This window comes from Sitophilus oryzae, unplaced genomic scaffold, assembly GCF_002938485.1.
Source record: "Sitophilus oryzae breed Bouriz unplaced genomic scaffold, Soryzae_2.0 scaffold_227_pilon_pilon, whole genome shotgun sequence".
NCBI lineage: Eukaryota > Metazoa > Arthropoda > Insecta > Coleoptera > Curculionidae > Sitophilus > Sitophilus oryzae.
Window position 1 is genome coordinate 1,558,066 of NW_022146782.1, and position 17,016 is coordinate 1,575,081.

Here is a 17,016-nt window from a genome sequence, read left to right on the forward strand (position 1 = left end):
TTAAGGTTTATCATACTTAAACCTTACCGTTTTTGAAGTATTTTCAATTTTATGAAATTGCAGTAAAAATTTTAAGGCTTTATTTCTCCTAGGGTATCAAAGTTTTTAATACTAAATATTTACTGAAGATTATTTATTGATCAGATATTGTGTTGCAATAATAAAAATTTTACTACCTTATACAGAGTGTCCAAAAATTTATATTAAATAATTACTAGCTTTAAACGGCAATAACTTGTTTAATTTAAATGGAACACCCTATATATTTTACGTGAATCAGATGCACAATGTAATTGTATATCAAATTGTATTATACCATTATTTACCCATCTCTTCAAGTTTTCGTAGAAAATGCATTTTCTTATAATTTAGATCTCATTTATCACTATACCCATGGAATATTGACATTTCAGATTTTTTTATAGCACCATAATATGTACAAAATGTACAGGTGGTAAATATTGCAAGCCCATTGGCATACAAAAAAAACTATTTAAATCTTTGTAAAAGAGTATACCAATTAAATATACCACCATTATTTCCTACCAAAAACACCAAAACTTAAATTGTTTTAATTAATAAATTATTCGAAATAAATGTGGATTCATGATGTGGAGAAATCAATATGATAATAAGTTCTGAAAATGAATGTGTCTGTTTTTATAAATAAGCATTCGTCAATAAATTTATAAGGTGTTACTTTATACCACACTGTCTAATACACACACAAAATTCAGTTTTTTAGTATTTGGAGCAATTATTATTAATCAACGTAAACAGTCAATTAATGTAGTTGAAATACTGGGATCATATTAATTGATCCTCTGTAACAAAAAATATTTAAACAGTTTTTTTTTATTTTTGTTTAATTAAATAAGCGAACTATATCGACAATATTAGTATCTGTACCCTTTGAAAATTTGTTACATCTTTAAAAATAAGCTAAAATGTCAATATTCCATGGGTATAGCGATAAATGAAGTCTAAATTATAAGAAAATGCATTTTCTATGAAAACTTGAAGAGATGGGTAAAAAAATGGAACAATACAATTTGATAGACAATTACATTGTGCATCTGATTCACGTAAAATATATAGGGTGTTCCATTTAAATTAAACAAGTTACTGCCGTTTAAAGCTAGCAATTATTTAATATAAATTTTTGGACACTCTGAATAAGGTAGTAAAATTTTTATTATTGCAACACAATATCTGATGAATAAATAATCTTCAGTAAATATGTAGTATTAAAAACTTTGATACCCTTGGAGAAATGAAGCCTTAACATTTTTACTGCAATTTCATAAAATTGAAAATATTTCAAAAACGGTAAGGTTTAAGTGTGGTAAACCTTAATCAAATTTACCTTTATTTTAATCGTAGAACCTAAAAATAGAATAATATACAGGGAGTTCCATTATTTTTCCACGGTAAGGTTTAAGTGTGGTAAACCTTAATCAAATTTACCTTTATTTTAATCGTAGAATCCAAAAATGGAATAATATACAGGGTGTTCCATTTAAAAAAATAAAACTATAATATTTTTTACTTATTTGGGACACTCTGTATATTGTAAAAATATTTTTAAATTGTAGCTCTAATAGTCCTTCAACGAACCCAAAACTTACAATTTGTAAAAATCTAATCGTTTAGCTACAATACTCCGTGTCGTATGTGGTGAACAACCCTGTATAGTTAAATAATTTAAGTAATATCAAAGGGCGAAATATCCTAATTATCATTTTGGTTAACTAGAACTGGGCAAGAATTGACAAAATTCACTTTTAGAGTACCTGGGTGTTGTTCCCAAGGTTCTCCGTCAATTTGAACAGGTGCTTTATCTTTGAGTTTTATCTAGAAAATTATTTAAAAAACATTACATAAAAACTAGAACAATGTGAGAAAAACTATGTATATCTGTATTTACCTCAACTAGTTTTGCCTGTCCTAATCTTATTGGAGTCGACATTCCTACTTGTAACTGGGCTATATGAAACGAAGAATAAATACCCACCACCTCTAAAACGCCGTCGTGGTAGGACTGGGAATGTCTAGATGACTCTTCTCCCATACCTAAAAGATAAAAAACTATGAATTTCAAAGCAATTTGCCAATACTGTATAATATGTCCCAAGTAGAATTTTTGGACATATTTTAGGTAATGTTTCTAATTATTGTGTCTGTTTCTTGACACAAAATGGAAACGGTATGCCACAAATAGGAAACGTTTTCGAAACCTATATATTTTATAGGGCTTTATTACATGTCTTCTTCCCCTAGGAGATGCAAGACCTTGTCGTTGGTGGGGAAGCTCCTGGTCAGGTGCTGGGGGGAATCCCCTCTAGCACTTGGCTTGGTCTAAGAAGCATCTCACTCATCGTCTTGTCCCTGACTGTAGTGTCGTGGCCAGGGAATTGCACCAAGACATATAACGATACCGGGCGGGGCTACGGACAGCCTCAACCTTGGGGCACCGGGGGCGCCCCATTGTATTTACCCTTACTTCTACATGCGGGGCTCTGTAGAAGTGGACCGACTGTCCCCTAGCGACTCATAGGAACACTATGAGATCTGATAATAATAGTAATAAAAACATCACCGGTGAAGCTGTGGGGAAACCCCTAGCGACACTGGGAACAGTAACAATGAAAGTTCCAAGGGGCCAAACCCAAAGAGAACTACAGGAGAGGTGGCTGACACTTGCGTGAGACCATCCTCCGCAAGTGGCATACAAGCTACCACCTCCTCCAAGGGTCGGGAGCCTACATCCTACCTCTAAACCCAACAGGCGACACAAGCTACCGTTTCGTCTACCCGGCCTGGGTCGTAGCTCCTCGACTGTGAGGGACACGGGTCTCCGTAGGAAGTCCTGGGACTGTATGATGAGTTATAACTCAAGAAAGGGGGACACAATAGATATCTAAGGTCGCAGAGATTAACCCCCCTCTCACTTATTCTAAAAAATTCTAAAATTACGTCTTTCTAATGTGGTGGCACTATAGCCGTTTCTTGAAATGTTTCCATGCGGAATAAAAACTTTTAGAGGAAACGTTTCAAAACATTTTCTGCAATTTGTGTCCAAGATGTTCCCGTTTTCAGCAGCCACTGTTTCTAAATGTGAAGAAACAAAATACCAAACTAAAATAATCTATGTCTGTATCTGGATTTCAAAATAAAAACAACCCATCAACAATGTCGACCTCCGCCATATTTTTTTGTCTTAAAATCTTTGTTTTTAGGTTTTCTCGCACAACAAATGTATGGCAAAAGCAAATTCATCGTTTAATTTAATAATGTACTTTCATATTTTAATGTTCCTTCTATATATCATTATTTGTTACTACAAAACATTTTTGTTTGGAATATAGATTTTTATTTTTATATCCTGGTTCTGAAAATAAAAATATATAAATCAATGTAATTAGAACGCGTTCTTATGAGTTCAAAAGCTCAACAGCCAATAAAAACATATATTTTTAGTTAAAAACGCTATCACTAGCCGACATGGCGGAATTTTAATTCATGATTTTATAAAATCGACTTGGAGTCGGACACAAATCATCTATATTATATCATGTTTGTCAAACTAAAGAAAACTTTTGAAAAACTTGAAGAATGCTTAAATGCAAAAACTGCAGAACAAAATCCAAACAATAAAATAAGGTTATGTTAAATTATAGAAACTTTTCTGGCACAAAACGGGTACGAAATCTTTGTAAATGTGAGCAACATCTGTTTCTTAAAAGTTTCGAAAAATTTGTGACACTAAGATCTTTATTGTTACAGCTTATGTAGCAAAACCATATTTTGGTAAAATGTTTCGAAACAAAAGGCGATTTATGTTACAAAACGTAGGTATCAAAAACGTGACGAAATTATTTTGCAATGTTTCTCCGCAGAGATTTTGTGTCTAAAAATGCTACTTGGGTTATAAAAAGACTATTTATTTGTTATAAACTTACTCCATAAATTCACACCTGCCCCCCACGATGGAATATTAAGAATCACAATAGACTCTAACTCTGGTAATTCAATTTTGTTACCGTCTAAGTACAGATCTAACCTTTGTTCGAGATTCTTACAATCGGCTGTGACAACTTGCTGTGTCCCAAAACATAAATACAATAACTGAAAAAAAAATAAACAGTAAAATAGTAATTCATTGATTACAGTTGTGTAAAAATATGTTATAGTTACTTTATTAAATAATCTACTTCCATAAACGTAAAATATGCTGTCCCTCGTTTTGTGAAAACTTAAGGCAACTTGCGCATCTACTCCAATACTTATGTAATTGTACATGTAGTAGGTTTTGTTTGGAATTTTTAATCCTAAGTGTCTAGTTGAAATGACCTCCACTTTCCATCTAAAAGTATGTCAGGAAATAGTTGTAACACACCTTGTATAGTAGAGTGAATCAAAAAAATCGACTATATTTTAGTTGGTAGACACTTCAAAAAAATTCTCTCCAAGTATGAGCTCTTAATTTAATATCTTAATTTTATATCTTATTACGCCACGCATCACGATTATTGTAAATTCTTCGAGGCTGTAAAAGAAGTATACGGCCCAACCAAGAAGGTAAGCTGTCCAATCATGGCACAAAATGGCGAACTTCTAAAAGAGGAAGAGCAAATTAGAAACCGCTGGGAAGAGCATTACAGCCATATCCAAGAAAACAACCCCAATATAGAAGCACTAAACACAATACATCAGTATAACAGCCTCGATATATTAGATACCCCAATAACAGAACAGGAAATAATGGCATCCATAAAACAGCTTAAAAACAACTGGCTGTGACGCAATCCCGGCGGAAATCTATAAGTGTGCAAGTAAAGAACTTATTGGTCATCTTACGGCTCTCTTCAATATGGGAAAGAGTAGAGGTACCTCAGGACTTTTGCAACGCGAATATAGTGAATATATTTAAGAACAAAGGAAGTGCATCAGACTGCGGAAATTACCGGGGAATTTCACTATTGGTTATCGGAGGAAAAATTCTTGCAAAAATTATGTCAAATCGCCTGCACCCACATATAGAAAAAATCCTTCCAGAATCGCAAACGGGTTTTCGTACCAACCGCGGCACATATTTTCCCTCCGCCAAATACAGAAAAAAGTAAAAGAGCAGCAGTCTAAACTTTATGTTGCATTCATCGATCTAACAAAAGCCTTCGATTCTGTGAACAGAGATGCACTTTGGGCAATTATGAAAAAGTTCGGAGTACCCAACAAATTTCTTACAGTATGTAAAAGCCTCCATAACAACAACCAGTCAAGAGTGTCACATCATGGATCACTGAACGATCCCTTCCCGACAAATACAGGAGTTAGGCAGGGATGCGTCTTAGCGCTTCTCCTATTCAACATATTCATGGCAGCGCTCTCCATTATAGTGGACAGAAAACTGCAGAAGAGAGGATTGGGCATTAGATACAGATATGATGGAGGTATGTTCAACATAAAAAGACTCAGGGCAAAAACACGTACAAAATTCATCACAGAACTTCAATACGCTGATAACTGCGCTCTAGCTGCAAACACGTTACAACAATTACAAGAAATGTTGAACACATATACCTGGGCTGATGAGGCTTTGGGTCTTAAGCTAAACATCGACAAAACCAAAATCATGTGCACTCCCCCGCAAGATCATAACAATGCTATAAAAATCGGAGAAGAACTAACGGAATATCTAGCGGAATTTAATTACCTCGGCAGTTTTTTTCGGAAAAGGCCAATATAGATTCTGAAATTCAGCACAGGATTAGCAGCGTCTCAAGAGCATTCTAGAAATTAAAAGACAGGGTTTTCTACAATCATGACTTGAGTACAAAAACGAAACTTGAAGTGTACCGAGCAATTACAATCCCGACCATGTTATATGGAAGCGAAACCTGGGTGCCGTACCGCCGACACATGAACGCTTTAAACAAGTTGCAACAGAGACACCTTAGACAACTCTTAAGAATCCGGTGGTTCCAGCATGTCAATTTTTTTGAGGTGTCTACCAACCTTTTTTTCAGAATATAAAGTGAAAAAAAATAGTCGATTTTTTTGACCCACCCTATTGTATACTCTGATCACCACAAAGGGTGTCTCACTGTTTGAATTACATGTACATTTTCTTGGCAGTCGCTGGCATCAGTCGACTATAATTATATATCAGACATAGGCAGTCGTCTTCGCAGTCACTGGCAGTAAAATTATATTTTGGCAGTACATGTACATTTTTTACCCAAGTGAGACACCCCTCGGGTTACCATGAGACAATAGAAAATGATTTTAACCCTCAACTGGCGTGGTGGGGTCCAGCGGACCCCAAGCACTATTTAAACCTCTGTAAAACGTTTACCTTTAAGAATTAGGCCTTGTCGCGCCATTTACCTTTAAGTTAGGGTACCAATATGCAACTGTTAAAGGCGCACTTGATTTTATCAAGTATTGTTCCTACCAGCGGGAGCTAAAGTTTGTGATGCTCCCCCGTTTTTGCGAAAGCTCACGGACGCCGAGTTGCCTTGGTTCGGTTCCTCTGACGCCACCCCCAACGTTTAAAGTGTTTGCGAGACCACTCGTGCCAATACGGGTAGCTTTTATACAGTGGAGATACCAGGGAGTGATGAGATGAAAAGAAAATAAAACACACAATTAACTATAACGTAACACTAGGTTTTTATTTAACTAATTAATTATGTACAAAAGTAATCAAAGAAGGTTCACGTCCTCGAATTGTAACAATAGTGAAAGACAATGTATATTTAGAGACCCGTAAAGTAAATTTACAATAACAACCGTGTACCTCTAGAGTTTTGATCGATTATTCCCGATACGTAACTCTCTGAATGATTCTATCACGCGAATTCAAAACGCGTTCCCGAAGTGACATTCTCTTAAACACGACGACGCGAGTTCCTGATCGGCGTCGGGTTTAGCAGCGTCCTAATGAACACAGACACGTAGATACCGGAGCAACTACTAGCACTCTACTACGACGCGACTCTCTAAACGGCGGCGACTTCGTTACAGGCGTCCCGATGGTCACAGCTAAATATTTATCGGAACGGCGTCCTTTTTTTACAGCGAAACACGGACCTCGGATCGGCGTCGGAGTTAAAAGCGTCCCGTGACACACTCACGCGAGTCCTGGATCGATCGCGAAGTTAACGGCGTCCTGTGGGATTTAGAATTTTTAGAATTAGTTAGTTTTGTTGAAAATAATTATTTATGTTTATTACTTTAGCTTCACATTTCAGTTGTTTGTACTTTTAATAATACGTTAAAATCATAAAATATATTTATATGTTTTTAATTTCTATGGGTTTCACAGCCAAGTTATATTTCTGTTGTCAAAAATTCCTAAAAAATGCGTTTTACTTTATTTTTGTGTCCGTTCTTATTAATTTGTTGAAAATTAATGAAATTGTTTGTTCACAAGTTTGAATATATTGTAAACAGTGTTAGAATAACAAGCTTTTTATAAAATCTCTTCATCATGTATTTTAAACTGAAAAAAATTGGGGTCCGTCGGACCGTAACCACCGTAATAACATACGGTGGTTACGGTCGGACCCCAGCACGCCATAAGCGTTACAAAAATTCACCACGCCAGTTGAGGGTTAAGATGAAAAGTTTATATAAATTTGAAATTAAAATAACAGAAAACTGTACCTATGAAAAATCGTAGTATTAATAGTATTATACTACCTTACCTGTCTAAACGCGATAATCGAGCTTGCTGAATATCTGTCAGAATCTTTGGTACATCTGGTTCCGGGCTGTTTTCCTTCCCCCACCCCAAAACTCTAGACAGGTCATTACCAGTACCCAAAGGAATTATAGCCAAAGGCGGTTCTGGCTGGAACAGATCACAAAACAAAAATCAGGCAATGCAACAGAGAAAAAGAAATACTTCTTACATCCAAGTCTAACTTATGAGATGAAGTTAAAACCCAAGAAATTGTACCGTCTCCTCCTGCCACTAAAACTTTTATAACCTGCAGCAAATTAAGACATGGTATTACACAAAAATTAATCAACCTGAATAGTTTCAGAAAAATTACTAACATCAAACTATTATTCACCTTGGGTGCGAGAAGTACACACCATTGCAAAGCCGCTGGGGGTTTTCTGTTCGTTAAGTCTATTACCTGCGCTGGATTCAAGAATTTTCTGAATTCTGACAACACCAAAGCACCGTCATTGTTGCCAGACTTCTTATTAGCTACAGATAGCATGGGAATATATAAAAATTAATATCTTTATATAAAGCTTTACCTATAACTACCAGTGGTGTCCACTTATCCCAACCAGGATCTTTTACTCCTCTTAGTAAAAGATGCTTATTCAACGCCCCCTTCCTTCGAGCCACTTGAACACAGAAAGGGGGTACAATCATTTCTCTATAAGGTCCAAAATCACATCCCTACAAAAACAGTGTTCTTTTACCAGGAATTCCTTGTTAAAAAATGGTATTACTTCATCAATTTTTTTCTGGCATTTAGTGTGAACACATCTTTGACACCAGCAACACTGAAAATCTATTAGACCTGGCTCCATTGAACAATCTTCCTTACATATAAAACAAGTAGCTCCTAAAGGTAGATTTCCTACAAAAAAATTATCATAAACAAGAAATAAATAATTCTAACAATATTACCTTTAACCCAGTGATGTAGTTGAAATTCACTATTACTAGTGATGGCTTTACATCTTAACATTTGGTTGGCTTTTTTCACACATTCTGGATCTGCACATATTCCACAACAATCGCAATACACTCCAATCCCATGTATTAAAAATGATTCACATATAGAGCAGTACCATGCCTAAATTCCAGTTTGATTAATTTAAATAAGCCTCCGATACTAATTGATCGAACCTTAGCAGTAATTTTTATCGGTATCCAGCTATGGTTTTTACTGTGATCTTGAACAGCAATGTTTCCTTCACCACTTAACTTTTTGAAAATATAAAAACTTAAAACGCACACAACTATTGCTCCTGCAAAAGTGGTAAAACCTATAGGTGGGACTACGTCTTTAAAAATCCACATGTCGGGGCTGAAAAACACACCGAACTTGCTAAAAACAGTCATTTAATTAGTTTACTGTATTAAATTAGAATATCATGTTCACTTTAACACTTTAAAAATGAATATTCAATTATTAAATGTCGATTTCACCAGGCTCCTTTAATTTATTAAACTTCATACTTTAATCGATATTCTATTCAATTAAATTGTTAAAGAAATAAATACATAATTTATCAAAACTCTGACATATGTACACAAATTATACAAAAATATTTTATTTTTGTTTTGTTTATTTGACGTTTAACTACTGTCAAATTTATCATCCATCCACAAGTGCGATAGAAAAAGATAGGTAATTTCAGAATGTCAAATTTTGAAATGGGATTATTCCAGAGCTACCAACATAATTTTAAATATATTTTTTTATAAACCTAATATTGGGTATTTAATAAATTATTTCAAAAAACATCGAATCCATAGTATATCAAAGGCAGAAAATATTCAAAATCGCAAATAATGTATTGTAAAAACCAAGAAACAATAAATTTTTCTATAATCTAGTAAGAAATTTTTAGTGGAATAAAAATGAAAAGTTACTAGCTTGAAAAATTACCATAATCTAAAGGTTCTAAAATCTTGCTACTTTTTATGGTCACGTTTGAGAGTTTAGCGGATAAAATAAGGTTTATAGAAAAATCAAACCGGTATTTTCTGTTGAATAAGTTTAGCCACATTCAAAGGCAAATACCTAGTAAGTCCAAACCCATGCTATCCATTCGTATCATATTTAAATTACAACTATATTTTTTTTGCTGTTGAACTTGAATTAATTTTCTTTTATTTTTTTTTCAAAACTAACTAGAATGGCAGGACGCAAGAGGCCAGGGCTCAAAATTGTTATGCAGGAGGAGCCAGTACCAGTGTAAGTAAAAAAGAAGTTGAATGTAAAATAAATATTAATTTTCCTGTTAAAATTTTAAGAGTTCCTCCTGGCAATTTGGATTCCCAGACAACCATAACAATAGCTGATAAAACCTTCGAAGTAAACGCTGATGATTTAGAGAAGATTTGTGACTTAGGGCGAGGAGCGTACGGAGTTGTGGAGAAAATGAAACATATTCCGAGTGGAACAGTAATGGCAGTGAAAGTAATAATCGTATATGATTATTTTTTGCAATATTTTAACTGTTTCTTTTAGCGTATAACAGCTACAGTAAACTCAAAGGAAGAAAAACGTTTGTTAATGGACCTTGATATATCTATGAGGAGCAGTGACTGTCCTTATACCGTTCAATTTTATGGTGCCTTGTTTCGGGAAGGTGATGTCTGGATTTGTATGGAAGTGATGGATACCAGTTTAGATAAGTTTTATGCTAAAGTATATAAGAATGACCAAAGAATACCAGAAACGGTTTTAGGTATTTTTATCATGTTCGTATATATGTTTTTTTTTAAATAATATTTTTCTTTTAGGAAAAATTACATTTGCTGTTGTCAGCGCCCTACATTATTTGTATTCAGAACTAAAGGTTATCCATAGAGACGTTAAACCATCGAATATCCTTATAAATAGAGAGGGACAAGTTAAAATGTGTGATTTTGGTATTAGTGGATACTTAGTCAACTCTGTAGCAAAGACTATTGATGCTGGATGTAAACCTTACATGGCTGTAAGTATATAAGTGATATTTTTTAAATTATTTTTGTTATTTCTTAACTATTTTTAGCCAGAAAGAATTGATCCCCAAGGAAATCCATCTCAGTACGACATAAGGTCAGACGTATGGTCTCTAGGCATCTCATTAATCGAACTAGCCACAGGGGTGTTCCCTTATCCTAAATGGGGCACTCCATTTGAACAACTTAAACAGGTAGTGACCGATAATCCACCTAGGTTGCCATCGGATGGTCAATTTTCTCCAGAATTTGAAGATTTTATTTCAAAGTGTCTTCAAAAGAAATACACCGACAGGTAAAGTTAACTTTTTTATTTATTTAATATATACGAATTTGTTTTTTTTTTGTTGTTTAGGTTAAACTATGCTCAACTTTTACAGCACGAGTTTTTAACAAAACATCGAGACTTAAAAACGGATATTTCCAGTTTTATTGGAGAGATTTTAGACTTGCCTGATGAGAATCCTTGAGATTCGTGCTCTATCTCTTAGTTACATTGTCTTTTAATCATATTCCTTACATTACTGCCTCTGTTCTTCAAGTTTTCTTACTTTTAATTCAATTTTTGAAAATTTATTTGGCACTCTTAAATTAATTTTTAAAATTTGATTTTTATCTAGTCAAAAAATTCTCTTTTTGTATGTAGGGGAGAAATATACAGTTAGTTAAGGCTGTCCTAAAAATTATGTGGCACTTCTTAAGCTATCCTCTCTGTGTATATTTCTCTGACATTTAAAATGAATTATTATTCTTTTTTATCCACAAAAGATGGTCCTCATGAAACGTAGTACAAAAATTAGTGCTTCTTAGTGTTCAAATTACAAGCAGAAGAGCCACAGAACAGGGTAGAAACAACTGACATTATATTTTAAAATAGGTAACTCGATTTTTTTTGAGTATTTATTAGTTGTAACAACTATAAACTAAAAAGAAGTTAGATATTAAGAGTGATAGCCTATTCATGTAATTTTGTTATTTTTTTGTAGTTCCATAGGCCTATTAATGAAAAAAAAACGAACTACTTAATTCTAAAACCAAGTTCCAAGTCAGCTTTATTAAATACAGGGTGTATAGAATAATTTTTTTTTGTTAAGATTTAAATCTCTGAAATAATACAGGAAAATATTTGAAAATTTAGTAATGGTTTATTTCGAAATTATTTTGGTACACCCTGTATACTCAAAAGCAACTTAACAAAAACATTGTATGGTGGGAAAAAAACGGTGTCAAAGTACCGTTTTAAATTGCAATCAATGAGTATTTTATTTGAGTAAATCTCTTTAAGTTATTTATTAAAAATCAACTGAACGGTGTTATAAAGTCGATGGTCATTTCAAAGCCTACTTTGACGCCATTTTTTTCCCCAATCGTATATAATATTCATTATAATGAATTAAAATAACTATTTGATAGTTTTGTTGGCCTAATAATGAAGAAAAAAACTATTTTAGTGTTAGCTAACTCTCACAAATACAGAGTTTTTTAATATTTTTTATCAACATTTTGATAGCTGCCGACATGAATCTGCAAAAATATGATCTCTGTATATTTGAAAATTACTGGATATTTACTGAGAAAAATAACTGCTTCATTTTAACTGATTTAAATGTTTACTAATTACAGAATACTTCTATAATTTTCATTGAAAACTACTTGATATTTTGAATCAATTCGTTCATGTACCGTATGATCGAAAAAACGGCGTCAAGTTGCCTTAGAAATGAAAAACGGTAACACAAACCAATATGTAACTTGAGGCATTATATTTCTACGCCTACTATGACGTCGTTTTGTTTTCGATCACGCGGTATATCGACTAGTGAAAAATTCTTACAAAATTATTATAGTAATGCCCCGTGTATTCTATGGTAACTGGGTAGTTATCGATTACTAATGTAAATAATAGTTAAAAAATTTGATGAATTTATAAACATCACATTATACCTGTAAGTCCTTGTCTTTTTTATGTGTATATAGTTATTGGACTGAAATTATTTTATTTTAATATCTACAGAGTGTTTTACCTTGACTAGGCAACTAAATGAAGTTACATAAGTACCAAATTTGTTTTAAATATGACTAATTCAAAAATTATCAGATATTTTTCAGGGTTATATTCATTAGGTTGTCAGTTATTTACAAAGTTATCATTTCTCTCACGACACCCTCTAAATTTTTAGTTAATTGTCTAAAAAATAGTAACAGACCATTGTAAACCCTTATAATATTCACAGTAAACCTTGCCTGAAAGAGGATTTATTTCCCATTTAAATTACATAGGAATTTGCCACTTTTTACAAATAATCTTTTTTCTCTCAATCTTGTTTTCTCGCAGCCATGACAATCACATATTCTTGTACAGAATTGAACGCTCTACAAAGAAGGGCTCTTACAATTTTTCGATAAACCAACTCATTCAAAAGTTATTCACGGTTAAATTTAACCACTCGGTATATTCCTAAATTTTTCAACTTTTGGCAAAATTATGATTATTTTTGGAAAATTTAACCTATTTTTTGAAAAATAAGCAATTTTCATGATACCATGATAAACAACTTTGAATCATGTAAAACAATTTTGAATGCATGACAGGTAGTTAATTCCAATACTTATTATTTTTGAGCTTGTATTCTTTTGCAGTACTTAATTAAATAATTTTAAGTAAGTTCGGTAAATTTCTGTTATTTTCCTAACATTTTTTTTCTGTTAAGTTGACGATTTGAATTTATTTTTACAAACATTCTTGCCAACATAAAAAAAATCAAAATCCAACTAAAGAATGTTTATTAAAATAAATCAGCTATACTTATATATAAATGGTTTAAATTTCATTAGACTTGAAGATTTCTTAACTCCTAACCTCAACACCATCAAAATTGTATATTTTTACAGTAATAGATTAAATTATTCAAAAATAATCATAATTGTGTCAAAAAAAGTTGAAAAATTTAGCAATTTACCGAGAGGTTAACTTTAACCGTGAATAACTTTTGAAGGGGTAGGTTTATCGAAAAATTTTGAGAGACCTTTTTTGTAGAGCGTTCAATTCTGTACAAGAATATTGTCATGGCTGCGAGAGAACAAGATTGAGAGAGAAAAAAATTATTTGTAAAAAGTTGCAAATTCCTATGTAATTTAAATGGGAAATAAATCTTCTTTGGGGCACTGAAATGAGGCGACGCAAACGCGGACGAAAGGGGGGGGGGTCTAAGCTGCAACAAGTTTAATTTTTTTTATTCCTCAGATATAATATGTTTGAAGGTTTAACCTACTAAAAATGTCTTAAGAACTTTTTTTTGTTTTTATTTGTTTATTTTCTTTTTGTTTTTTAAGCAGCTAAGCAACAATAAGCTAGAGATTTTTTTGCTCCTCAGATATAATAAGTTTGTAAGCATAACTTATTAAAAAAGTCATCATCGGAACTGTTTCTTTATTTTTTTTTTCTTCAGAGTATAAATAATATAACTTAAACATATATTAGGTATTAGCTAACTAATCTAATGATCGTAATATAACAGCTCTAATTTCAGGTTTTCGTTCGGTTAGTAAGACGGAATTTGTCACATCAAGCTCTACGACGCTCGATGCGACGACATATGTAAATAAGAAACAAACAAGTAAAAAATAGTTACAAAATGTAATTGTATAAGAATTATTCCTTGTAGGTTAAGTTTATTCGTCTGTCTTTAAGAATGGCAAATTTATCAATTATGTCATCATAAAACTTCCCTTCGTTCTCACTAAGGGTAACCAACAGCTCCTTTTCAATTGAAAATAAAGACAAAGCAGAAAGTCTATCTTGTAACATTGTATTCCTTAAGTAAGATTTTATCCGTTTTAGACAAGAAAATCCCGCTCGACTTGAACACTTGTAATCGGGATTGTTAATTTGTCTTTTTATCATTTGTTATAACACTTATCTGGGGAGTAGGTCTGTTTTCCTGTAAGACCTCTCGCTTTTCATCCTCCTGTTTTCTGGAAAACGGGGTTTCTAGAAGGGACATCACAATGTCATGTACGTGATTCATTTTAAAGTCTGATTATTACAAAATAAATCACTAAACTCTGAATTACGGCTAGATCACACTACTTGCTACTCACAAAAGCATAAAACAAACCGACCGAACAGACGTGACGTTTAGTAATTCCCCGAAATATCTAAAGTTAATTATTTTGACCAGTATTGCGTGGATGCCAAGAGTTCATATTATTCAAATTTATTCTATACTCTCTTCGATATACGATATTATTTCCACAATTATTGATGGGGTATTTCGTGAAGATCAATTAATAGATTAATTTTAATTACAAAGAGCATTATAATATCGCATTATCCAGCCATATCAAGCACGAACTATTTTTGAACTTAACAATCAAGTTTGTAAGCGTTGCACTTAAGCGATTTGGCTGTCGCCTCTGCAGCAGCTAATTTCACGCTTTCCCTCCGCTTCCCCGACCCACTGATTTCAATGTGTGACGTTTTAGTTCACTGATAAAAAAAGGTCGGCAGAGGCGGCAAAAATTACGCCTCAGGAACGCAGAACGAAAAGATGCATTGTAGTCCAGTTAAAACAGAAATGATATGGCGCGATCGATTGGTTTAGACCGGTCGAAAAGTAAAAAGCTGGGTATATTTTAATAAAATTATTCGATATTAATATTGCTATAATATAAATATACGATTAGCTGGAAATAAATTTGTGTACTACTAAAAGATAGAATTTCGAGGTGAGGCGGCGCCTCAGTTGCCTCACCTGACGGGCCGCCGCTGGTTTATTGTGAATATTAAGGGTTTACAAAGGTCTGTTATTTTTTTTTAGACAATAAACTAAAAATTTAGAGGGCGTCATGAGAGAAATGATCAACTTTGAAATATAACGGACATCTTATTCATATAACTTGCCTAATCGTCTTGTTAAGGTTGGACCGCCCTGTATATTTATTTTTCAACCCCAAACAGTGCTACAAATAATCTAGTTCAAAATAATTCGACTGATAAAAGAATATATTACAGAATAATCAGTTATTTTGATTTCAGTAATTTTATATTTATTTTATTTCAACAAAAAAAAATCTTGGGTGGATTAAAAATTAATTTATTAATTTAATTATATACAGTTGGCGATCGGTAGAAATATAGCTTTAATATGGCTTTCACTGGAGCTTTTGACAGCTGATCATGTCTTATTTTAAAATACTAAAATTACAATATAAAAAATATAAAATTCCGAATCCCAAATCAGATCAGCTATTAAGAACTTCAGCGTTAGGCATGGTAAAGCTTGAACTAAAATGTTATTTATATACTCCTACCGTGACGTCGTTTTTTATTTAGTCACACAATATACTATATGCGTTTATTTTAATAGGAAGTTGTTTTGTTTTTATAAATATTTTTGATCTACCCGACAAACGACCACGTTCAGTTTTATGAATTTTAAAATATTTTTATTACCGTTTAAAAACAAATAACAATTTTAACATATTTTTCCTTATGCATTATTTTACACAGAATTTCGAGATAAGTTATTACCATTAAGTAATGTTTTTTTTATATGCATTATAGTGTAATAATAAAAGGTGTGATAATGAAATTATACAGTAAAGATATCAACGTGTCTTTTTCTTACTAATTTTACCACAATATAGTTGTTTGTTTATAAGCTATTTCCTCCTAATTTTTTTTCTTGCTTTTTCGCAGTTTTTAGCAAAACTTATCCATTGTCCTTTCAAAGACTACTGTGACGCCATTTTTTATATACGTACTAGCGTGTACCAGCGACTTCGTTCGCGTCGAATTAATCATTTGTAAAGGTGATGGTAAACCAAAGCAAGAATTTCCATTAACAGACAAACTGGATAAAATTTTCTCACATTTATGTCAGCATGAGAAAAAACAATATGGCGATATTGTTATATAACTTGGTAATATTTGAGGGGTAGTTTCATCTCGTTGGAATTTGACTTTCGAAAAATCAGTTTGCCAAAAATAAGCTTTTTACGTGAAGCAGTTTAAGCAGAATCGTGGTTAAGAAATTACCCAACTTTTTGGAACACCCTGTATGATTTTTTAAAAAATTTCAAAATACATATATAAAAAACCAAATAAATTATGCTTGTCCAAGCGTTTTCTCGAAAGACTAACCGTTTTTTAAAGAACAAATATTGTAATATTTGAGGGGCGTTCTCACCCTCTTGGAATTGGAGATTCAAGAAACCCCTCCTTTCAAACCTCTACACCCCACAGTCAATCCGTTTGCCAAAAATCAGCTTTAAACGTCAAGCAGTTTAAGCACAATCGTGAT

The 17,016-nt window shown here is 32.9% G+C and overlaps 2 protein-coding genes across 3 annotated transcripts; one reads left to right on the forward strand and one right to left on the reverse strand.

The window, feature by feature from the left end:
* Positions 1 to 1,632: 1,632 nt before the first annotated feature.
* LOC115884251 (diacylglycerol kinase epsilon) lies at positions 1,633 to 9,361 on the reverse strand. 2 transcript variants are annotated; one of them, XM_030902755.1, is made up of 12 exons: positions 9,138 to 9,360; positions 8,882 to 9,083; positions 8,660 to 8,828; positions 8,479 to 8,609; positions 8,278 to 8,425; positions 8,085 to 8,224; positions 7,920 to 7,997; positions 7,713 to 7,858; positions 4,198 to 4,366; positions 3,963 to 4,128; positions 1,928 to 2,073; positions 1,634 to 1,854 (listed from the first exon to the last, which is right to left on the reverse strand). In XM_030902755.1, the coding sequence occupies exons 2-12, from the start codon at positions 9,053 to 9,055 to the stop codon at positions 1,732 to 1,734; spliced, it is 1,590 nt and encodes a 529-aa protein (XP_030758615.1). In that variant the 5' UTR covers positions 9,056 to 9,083; positions 9,138 to 9,360; the 3' UTR covers positions 1,634 to 1,731. The 2 variants fall into 2 exon arrangements, with proteins under 2 accessions (XP_030758614.1, XP_030758615.1); XM_030902754.1 differs by having other exon boundaries at positions 1,633 to 1,854; positions 8,882 to 9,361.
* A 194-nt stretch (positions 9,362 to 9,555) lies between these two features.
* LOC115884252 (dual specificity mitogen-activated protein kinase kinase 6) lies at positions 9,556 to 16,319 on the forward strand. The gene is made up of 7 exons (XM_030902756.1): positions 9,556 to 9,785; positions 9,897 to 9,956; positions 10,016 to 10,181; positions 10,233 to 10,452; positions 10,508 to 10,704; positions 10,762 to 11,006; positions 11,067 to 16,319. Exons 2-7 carry the CDS (start codon positions 9,898 to 9,900, stop codon positions 11,179 to 11,181), a joined length of 1,002 nt encoding a protein of 333 aa, XP_030758616.1. The 5' UTR covers positions 9,556 to 9,785; position 9,897; the 3' UTR covers positions 11,182 to 16,319.
* Positions 16,320 to 17,016: the final 697 nt, after the last annotated feature.